Below are 9,929 nucleotides of genomic sequence, written 5' to 3' on the forward strand. Positions count from 1 at the left end.
AAAAAAAAAAAAAAGGTGCATAGGAGAGTAGTAATAACAACTAGCGTCCAGGGTTCAAAAAAAGGTTCCTTTATTCTTTCCCAATAAAATCCACTCACACTACAAACCCCTTCACTTTGATAGACTTGAGTGAAGATCTGGGGGGTCACAGGGCTGGTGTCACCCCATGGTGAGAACACAGCCTTCCTAACGGCCAGCCGGCCAGCCGGCTACTTTCACCTTCTCTGTATGTTAACCTTTTCTCCCCCTCTATCCTCTTCCCCTTTCATCTCGGTAGCAAAATCAAGTCCTCTTCTTATTTCTCAAAGCATTTGAAGGAGCGTTTTCTTTTGCTTGAACAATTTAAGCTGCATGCCAGCATGGACAATGACTTCCGACACCAATTCCCCAGAGTCAGCCAAACTTCACAGGTTAGGGACAGAGTCCTCCACAAGACTGCCCTCACTCCAGACACCAGCTGTGAGTTTGAGGTGCCCAGGCCACTCTCACTTCTGACTAGCTGGTTACAAGTTCAAGGATTCTCACTGCCCTCTCAGGTTCAGTAATGCTCTAAAATGACTCACAGAATTCAGGAAAACACTATGGTTATGAATATAGTTTTACTATAGCAAAGGATACACGTCATAAGCAGCTACAGGGAAAGATGCATAAGGCAAACTTGGGGAGAGTCCCAACCATGATGTTTCTGTCATCCTAGGGGACACATCACCCTCCTGACATGTAGCACATGGATGTATGAAAATATGCAGTGTTGTCAGCCAGGGAAATGAGCCCTGAAGTCAGATTGTCACTTGTGGCTCAAACGCCAGCCAAATTAGTTATTATACAGTGTGATGGTTTTTCCAAACTAATACTGACCCCTCCTTAAGGATTCTGATAATATTAATGTTTCAGTTATCTATTGTTATATAACAAACCACCCCAAAACTTACTGGCTTTAAACAACAGCCATTTTTATTATTGCTCACTATTCTGTAGGTTGACGGGGCTCAGCTGAGCAGTCCTGCTCCATATCGGCTGGAAACTCAGTTGGGCCGAATGTCCAAGATGGCTCCCTCAGGTGTCTGTCACCTTGGTGGGGAAAAGCTGGAAGGCTGAGCCTGTCTCTCTATGTGGTTCCAAGGCCTCTGCCTCTCCACATGGTCTCTCCACAACAGTGTAGCCAGATTTCTTATATGGTGGCCTCCGGCTCCCAAAAATGCAAAAGTGGAAGCTTCCAGCTCTTTTTAAGGCTCAGGCCTAGAACTAGCACACTTCCGCCTCATTCTATTAGTTCCATAGACCAAGCCCGTTTCAAGGGGAGAGCATGATCTATGGGAGTGAGTCCTGAGAGCGGTTCGCTGGGAGCCATTTTTGGGAACCAGCCATCACAGAAGACTTCATCATTGTTGCCATCTGTGGAGAGTTTACAGTGATCCAGGCACAGATCTTGGTGCTTTATATATGGTATCTCAATGAATTCTTGCGATGGTGTGAGGTAAAGAATATTAGTATATCCATTTTACAGATGAGAAACTGAGGCTTACTTGCTGTATTAGGGTTCATCTAAGAAACAGAACTAATAAGGAAGACCTCTCTCTGTGTATATATGTATACTGGGGATATACTATATATGTATATATCCATACTGTGTAGACAGACAGAGAGAGAGAGAGAGAGAGAGAGAGAGGGAGAGAGAGAGAGAGATTTTTACGGAACTGGTTCACACAATTGTGGAGGCTGGCAAGTCCAAAATCTGTAGGGCAAGCCAGCAGGTATAGGTTCAGGTAAAGCTGATGTTGTGATCTTGAATCTGAAGGCTGGACACTCAGGCAGAATATCTCTGTTGCAATTTAGAGAATTCCTTCTTCAGAAAACCTTAAGGCCTTCAACTGATTGGATGAGGGCCCCCCACAATGTGGAAGTCAATCTGCTTTACTTAAAGCCAACTGTGTTAATCACATGTTTAAAAAGATGTGTTTACAGCAAACATCTAGAGTAGTGTTTGACCAAACAATTTGTCACCATGATCTAGCCCAAGTGCACATATCTAAGATGTACTAGAGTTGGGGCTCAAGGCTAGCTTTTTTTACTCCAAAACTCATAACCAGTTCATCAGTGATTGCCATAATGGACCACCTTTAGAAATGAACTGGAGTACTGGCAAGAAAAATTGTTTTTCCAGGACTTGACTTCAACTCTAGAAGACACATTTTAACATATCTACCCAATCTGTCTTTTCTCCAAGAATCTCACCCACCCTATCAATGATATTTGATCTTGGTGACTCCATTCAGCCCTCACAACTATAGTTGATTTTATCAAAGTTGGCACTTGGACTAGGCTGGGCCATTGAGATTCAGTTCATACTAGAGCTGGACCGACAAGGTTGAAACCACTACTTTGCTTCTTACTAGCAGTGAGATCTAAGGTGAGTTATTTACCTCATCTGTCCCAGTCTTCCATCTATAAAATGGGGGCGATGTTAACAGTCTCTACCTCATAGAGGTATCTAATAAAAAAATTATCTAAAGCCTGTACAGTTTCAATAATAGAAGTCTTCAACCCTGACCAAAGAGACGAGTGAGGCAAGTGAGGTAAAGAGCCGCCCTGAGGTCCTGCAGCGGCTCTGGGAGGTGTGGGTCTGGTCATTAAGCCATTTCAGAGAACCTGCTCTGATGAGGTCTCAGTTCAACTGAGAAGCTCTCTTAGTAAAACAAGACTTGTGTGAATATTCATAACTATTTCAGCAGGCCCTATTCATTGTGAAGATAAAATCCACCTCGGCCAGTGTTGTTCAACAAAGAGCTCTCTTCAGATTCCTACAACCTCAGACCCTGGTGCCAGGTCCTGGGAAAACACCCTTCAGAAGGAACGTGTGGTTCCGCTCAGCTGCCAGACTTTGGGGTTGCCCTGGTGATGATGGTGGTGGCGTTGACATCTCTGTATTCCCAGGCAGCATAAATGCTCAGAATTTTTCTTTCTCCTCTGCCACAGGCATGTCAGGAAAATATACAAACCCATGGGTCTGCCAGATTTCTTATTTTCACAAAGCTATAGAGACTTGACTCATTCCCTCACCTCCTTCAAGTCTTTAGCTCGAATCATGCTCTGTTCACCACACACAACGGCACACACACAAATGCTGTAGAACCCTCTCTTACCCTGCCCTCATTTGCTCCATAGAACTTATCACTTTCTATATCCTACTTCAGTTACTTATTTTTGTTGTTCATTGATTCTCTTATAAGACGTGAGCTCCACAAGGGTGGGAATTTTTGTCCACTTTGTTCACTGTTGTGTTCCTGATGCTTGAGACTGTGCACGGCTCACAGGGGGTGCTCAGTACCCATTTGGGAAATGAATGAATGGGTGGGTGTCTGTCTGAGTGTGTTTCTGTGTGTCACGCTATGTGTATGATACATATCTGTATCTGAACGTGTATGAGTGTGTGTGGGTGCACGTCTGTGGTTGCATGTCATGTCAATGTCTGTGTCTGCTTGTGTCTGTGTGCACCTTTGGTTAATGGGGCCTGGTGTGAGGACTTGTGTCTCTGTGGGCACATCTGTTTGTGTCTCCATGTGTCTGAGCTTCTGATCTGGGTGGGATGTGGGGCTTTGATGCTGTATCTGAGTTCTCCGTCCTACTGTCTATCCTGGGATCTGAGTGAGGAGAAAGAAGACCTGGCCCTCTCTGAGCTCCCTCCCACCTACCACCTATGGCAGATTAGCCCAACTGTGGGTCACACAGTGACCTTCAGGGGAAGTTCGCAACACCCTTTTTGTAGAGTCCCCAACCAATGGGTAGTGAAGGGCAAAGCATCCAGGGGTGGGGAGGTGATAGCCAAGCTAGGAGCACTTCAGAGAAGTCATGTCAGCCCCCTTAGTAAGGGTCCCAATTATCCAGCCTGAATGAGCTGAGGTGATGGAAAGAAGAACTGAAGTTAGACTTCAGGCAGGACTTCCTCACCCTATGAATGTGAGATGAGAAAGAGATTATGTAGGTTTATGGAAGTTAGGGTTTCACAAGTTAGCAGAGGACTTGACAGGAAAAAAAAATGTCTGCTGGACCCTTGCAGGATTCCCCAGCAGTTAATGGAGGACAATACCTTGATTACTAAGGAACACCAAAGGCCATCTTAAAGACAGCCTCAAGAACAAAAGCCATGAGTCCAAAACTGATTAATTTCATCACAACAGAACTAAGGATTTCTCTTCACCAAAGGTTACCACAGGACAAAGTTACTAGACGACAGATAGGAAAAATTATTTGCAATATCTAAAACCAAGAAAGATTAATATCTAGACTATACAAGGAACTCATGCCAATCAATAAGACTAAGACAGAAATCCCTGTAGAGAAAAGAGCACAAGATATCAACAAGCAATTTGCAGAAGAAACCCACAAGGCCATCAAATATATGATGAGTAATCAAAGAAATGCAAATTAAAACAAGAAGATGTCATTTACACCTCATAGAGACTGGCAAAAAGCAGAAAGCTGAATAATGCCAAATGGTGGTGGCAATGTGGGAACTCAGGAACTCCCACACATTGTAGGTGGAATATAGCCTGGGACAACCATTCTGGAGGGCAGTATGTTCCCTTCTCAAGTCAAAGTAGCCTGTGACTCAGCAATTCTGCTCCTGGATATCAGCCTAAAGAAGTTCTCAAACAGGTCCATGATGGGGATTGCATAATGATGTCCACCTCAGCCTCATTTACAGTGATGGCTGGAGCTGGAGACAGCCTGGGTGTCCACCCCCTGTGGAGAGTAATCCGAGGGGGACATACACCAGGGAGTCCCGTCCAGCTCTCAGAAGGGGTGGCTTACGCCTGCACAGAGAAACATGAGGATGTTTAAATATAGTGCTTACAGTAACGAATTATAAGCCACTGGGAAAAAATAGGAGTCCATACCTATAATAAATAGACAAATACACACATGCGTAGATATGGAGAAGATGGTGTTCTTGCTTACAGTAGGCTGCTGAGTGCTGCCAGTAGACGTGGCAGGAGCTCTGAAGCTGGAAAATCATGTCAGCATCATGGTAAAGACTGGATCAGAAAAGAATTATCAATGGATGCTAAACTTATGGAAAATCTTTGATGAGGAACAGAATATTTGCAAAGTTCTTGACACATCTCCCCACAGATTGCTTGTTGGCTGCAAGAGGACGGGGGAAATAGTAACTACACAGAGGGCAAGTGGACAATCCCATGACTGAGTGAGCAAAGGGAGCGGTAACTGGACACTGTCACCTCCAGGTGTCCCTGAGAAGAACACATGTCACCTCTGCACTATTCCAACTGAGAACGAATAGTCTCAACCTAGTCATGAGAAAACATCAGAAAAGCTCCAAATCAGAATGTTCTATTAAGGTCCGGGACAGGGACTGTGTTGTTCACAAGTGTCAATGTCATAAAAGACAAAGGGAGGCTGTGGAAATGTTCCACATTCAAGGAGGCTAAAGAGACATGACAATGAAAGGCAAAACCTGATCCTAGACTGGCTCCTGTAATGGAGAGGGGAGACGCTACAAAAGACATTATCATGACAAAATTGGAATATGGACAGAATATGAACTGAAAGTGTGGTATCAATGTTGAAATGATGAGATGATAACTTTGCTGTGGTTATGTAACAGAATGTTCCTATTCTTACACTCCAAAAGTATTTAGGGGTGAAGGGCCAGGAAGTATGTAACTTACCCTCAATTGGTTCAGGGGGAAAAAATTGTGTGTATTTGTGTGTGTGTGTGAGTGTGTGTGTGTGTGTGTGTGTGTGTGTGTGAAAGAGAGAGAGAGAGAGAGAAAGAGAGAGAAAGAGAGAGGGGGGGAATATGAGGTAAAATGTTAAAGTATAGGGGTGTTCTTTGTACTGCTTTTATTCTTGCAGAGGTTTTTTTTGTTAGTTTGAAATTATTCACAAGTAAACATTGTTTTAAAGTTTTAAAACAGCACTTAGTAAGAAAAGTAAATGAATTCCAAAAAAAATTTTTTTTAAAAAGAAAATGAAATAAGAATTGTGATATAACGCCTTTTGTACAAATTCAAAATGCAAAGCCACAAAACAACGACGAAACACATTTGGCAAGCATCCACAGAACAAAAATGGCAGATGAGAATGTAATTAAAAAGAAATCAACCAATCAGTCCATTTGCAGAAGGCAGTCCTCAAGAGGACCAATGAGGATACTGTTGGATGCGCAGTTTCAGGATAGGGTTTCACTCCACCCTCTGCACCTGGGCTGCCCAGGTTTCCTGGTGAGATTCCACACCAGCTACTAGAGGGTTCCCCATGGCTGCCCCTCAGGGGTGTACCCAGTGTGGGTATGATTAGTTATCCAGACAGGAGAAGCTGCCAGTGAAATGCCCCAGCCAGGCCTGGCCCTTTGGAGCTTCCTGTCCCCTTCCACCACGCAGTTTCCTGACACCAGGCCCTTGTCCACAGAGAGCTCTCTGCATATAGCAGATTTCTCCGGCAAATTTTATCCAACATTTACCTAGCAAATACACTGAGCCAGACCCTGTGCTGAGCACTGGAATACAGAACTGAGGGTAAGTGTTTCCCTCAGAGGCAGAGCTGGCCTGTCACAGCCTAGGAACAGAGAATGGGGTCCAAGTTCATAGGATGTCTGGGAAGGGGTTCATAGGATGTCACTAACTGGGGAGGTCAGGAAGCTCCCTGGTAAAGAATGCTGGGCTGTGGGCCTGCCAAGTGGCTCAGTTGGTTAAGAGCTCACTCAAGAGTTTGAGCTCTGAGCAACAGCAGTTTGAGTCCGACCCGAGCTGAGCTGCCACTGAGCTGCCAACAGGTGGCAGGATGGCTCAGCTAAAAAAAATCATAAGGCTGGGCTGTGAAGTGAGGGTAGGAGTTCATAAACCCACAAAGGGCAGGGGTGTCTGAAAAGACAGTAAGGAAGAGGGGTTCCTGGTGTCCTGTGTTTCTGGAGCAAACCTGGGGAACAACAAGACCACCTTATGTTCACACCAACCTCCCCTCCCCAACCCGGGGCAGACTGTTGGAGATTCTGGGAGCACTGAAACAGGAGACTGCCACAGACTTCAGGATTGAGTGTGGCAACGGCAGACACAGTCAGACCAGAACACAGGGAGCCAGACTCTGTATGTATTTCCCTCTTCATCCCACCGGGCCCCATCCCAGCCTCAGCCACCTTCAGAAAAGGACCTGACCCTGACGGCAACATTTCAGCCCTTCTCATCATCTTGCTGAGGCTCCTGAGATGGGGAGAGAAGAGAGAAAAAAAAAACTTAGTAACAATAATGAGGACAACAAAAACTCCATAAAAATAATAGCATTTATACCAGGCTTACTATGTGTCAGGCATCATTCTAATGCTTTCCATGGGTTACAATGCCCACTCGCATCTCCTTGTCATTTTTCAGATACACCAGACACACTCCTATCACAGGGCCCCTTTGCACAGCTGCTCCCTCTGCCTGGAATATTTTTCCCCAGACACCCACATGGTTCAATTCCTTCCTTCAAATGTTTAAATATCACCTTCCCAATGAGGTCTTCCTTGACTATTCAATTTAAAGTTGAAAAACTTCCCAGCACTCCTCACAACCCTTCCCTGCTTTATTTTTCTTCTCACCACTTAACTCCTTCTAAAAATGCCTTTATCTGCCTGTGTGTCTTGTTCATTATCTGTCTCCCCACTAGAATGTCAGCTCCGTAGGGCAGGGGTTTTTGTCTGTTTTGTTCACTGTCATATCATCCCCAGGGCCTAGAACAATATCCAGCACATTGTAGGTACTCAGCAAACATTAGTTAAATAAAATGAAATCCAATGAGGTAAAAGAAATCATGCAGAGTTTCTGCTTTACAGAGGAGGAAACTGGAGCACAGAGAGGTGAAGGTATTTGCCCCAGATCACACAGCCAGTAAATGACAGAGCTGGGATTCAAAGCCAAGCAGCACTGACTTAACTATTACCCACCCTCCAGATCTGTAATGTAGAGGATTGTGACTCTTGTTCACCCAAAACTCTGCCCTTATTATCCCTCCCCATGTGGTTCAGGGAGACCAACTCCACCCCCAGCTCCAGAAATGGGCACATGACTCAAGACTGGCCAGTGAGACCATTACATTCTTTTGGGCCTCAGTGATTAGTTCAGGTATAAACATGTGACCTAATCCAGCCCAGCGGGAATCTTCTGCAGGATTTATACCACCAGGAGGGGGAAGCTTCCTGAAAATAAAGTCAGCCCAGGAAAAAAGCAGAACCCAGAGCAAGAGAGAGCCAGATTCCCAATGGCAACCTTTCAGTGCCTGGATGCAGCCATGCCTGAAGCTCATTAAACCTCTACGCTTTTATTGCCATGACCTAATATTTTTTTCCCATAAACCAGTTTGAACTGGGTTTTCTGTTGCAGTCAGAACAATCTTGATTTCAATAACAACAGCAGCTTCACTTACTGAAGAAGGGTTTTGGCAGGCCCTTACCTACAACGTCTAACTTCGTTCCACTTCAGCCTTGTGTGGATGGTGGATCCAGGATTTGAACCTAAGTCTGTGTGACCCTGGAAGCTGCATGTGTACCCACTATCGTATTCTGCATATTGGCAGGTGTGAGAAACAGATCTCTCCTCTGCCTCTCCTGCTCCCCACCCCCAGCTTATTTGCTAAAAAAATAGATCTACTAAGAGCCTGGCACACAGTAGGGATTCCAAGAATCCCGTTTATAATTCTTTAAAAACATATGGACCTTGTCTAGACCTTGATTCCACAAACCACCTATAAAAAGACATTTTTGAGACACTTGGGTGGGTATTGAATGGTATTAAGACATTTTTTAAATTTTTGTTGGGTGTGATAATGGCTTTGTAGCTCTGTTTTAAAAACTTGTTAGAGATGCATACTGAAGTATTTACAGGTGAAATAACATGAGGTGTAGAACATACTCTCAAATACTACAGTGCAAAAAAAAAAAAGAGAGAGAGAGAAAAGGTGGAGAGGAAAATAGATGCAATGAGAGAAGAGAAAGTTGGTAATAGTTGACAGTTGACTTGGGCAATGGGTACATGGAGTTCATTATACTAATCTCTCAACTAGTATGTCTAAAAGTTTCCATCAAAACGTTTTTTTTAAATTATAGCCTCCATTTATATAAAATTCTAGAAAATGCAAACTAATCTATGGCGACAGAATGCAGATAGGCAGTGTCCCAGGGTGGGGTAGAGGCTGGGAGAAACTACAGAAGTTTCTGAGGAAACTTTGTGGGGGTGATGGATATGTTGTTCACTATCTTCACTTTGGTGATGGCTGCACAGATGTGTTCACATGTCAAAACTCATTGACTTGTACGCCTCGAACATGTACTATTCCTTATATGTAATTACACCTCAATAAAGTTGAAAATAAATGTAAAAAGTAGATATACAACACACAAAGTATTAAATCAGTAGCAGCTTTAAAAACTAGATTTTAAAAATAAGTAGCTTACAAATGTATGTATACTAAGTGGTTTCAAAAATCCAATATTGGCAGCAAATAAATTATTGTGTATATGCGTCAATACATTAAAACAACATTAGCAATAGAACTTTCTGCAGTGCTGGATTCCATGTTGTGTATCTGTGCTGTCCCATACAGTAGCCACATGTGGCTACAAAGCACCTGAAACATGGCTGGTGTGACTCATAACTGAATTCTTAATGTATTTAATTTTAATTACCTTAATTTTAAATTGAAAACCCAAACGTTATTGGATAGCATAGCATAGCTTTACAACTAAAAGCTAGAAGAAGAAGGAGGAGAAGGAGAAGGAAAAAAATAAGTCTAAAACTCTTTTATAGCTGACATACACTGAACCCTACTCTGAGCTGTGCACCATTTAGTATCTTATATGAGGCATCTCACAGAAACATCTCAACAGCCCCATTTTACAGATGAAAAAACTGAGGCTCAGAAAGGGTGTACTG

At 43.6% G+C, this 9,929-nt stretch overlaps 1 protein-coding gene across 1 annotated transcript in view; it reads right to left on the reverse strand.

Moving 5' to 3' along the window:
- Positions 1-1,702: 1,702 nt before the first annotated feature.
- SELENOV (selenoprotein V) overlaps positions 1,703-9,929 on the reverse strand; it is an 11,626-nt gene continuing 3,399 nt past the window's right edge. Inside the window, exon 4 of the mRNA XM_019666251.1 lies at positions 1,703-1,735. Coding sequence (XP_019521796.1) covers positions 1,703-1,735 — 33 coding nt within the window. The remainder of the gene's footprint in view (positions 1,736-9,929) is intronic.

The sequence above is a fragment of the Hipposideros armiger genome, unplaced genomic scaffold (assembly GCF_001890085.2).
Source record: "Hipposideros armiger isolate ML-2016 unplaced genomic scaffold, ASM189008v1 scaffold_466, whole genome shotgun sequence".
In the NCBI taxonomy this organism is placed as follows: domain Eukaryota; kingdom Metazoa; phylum Chordata; class Mammalia; order Chiroptera; family Hipposideridae; genus Hipposideros; species Hipposideros armiger.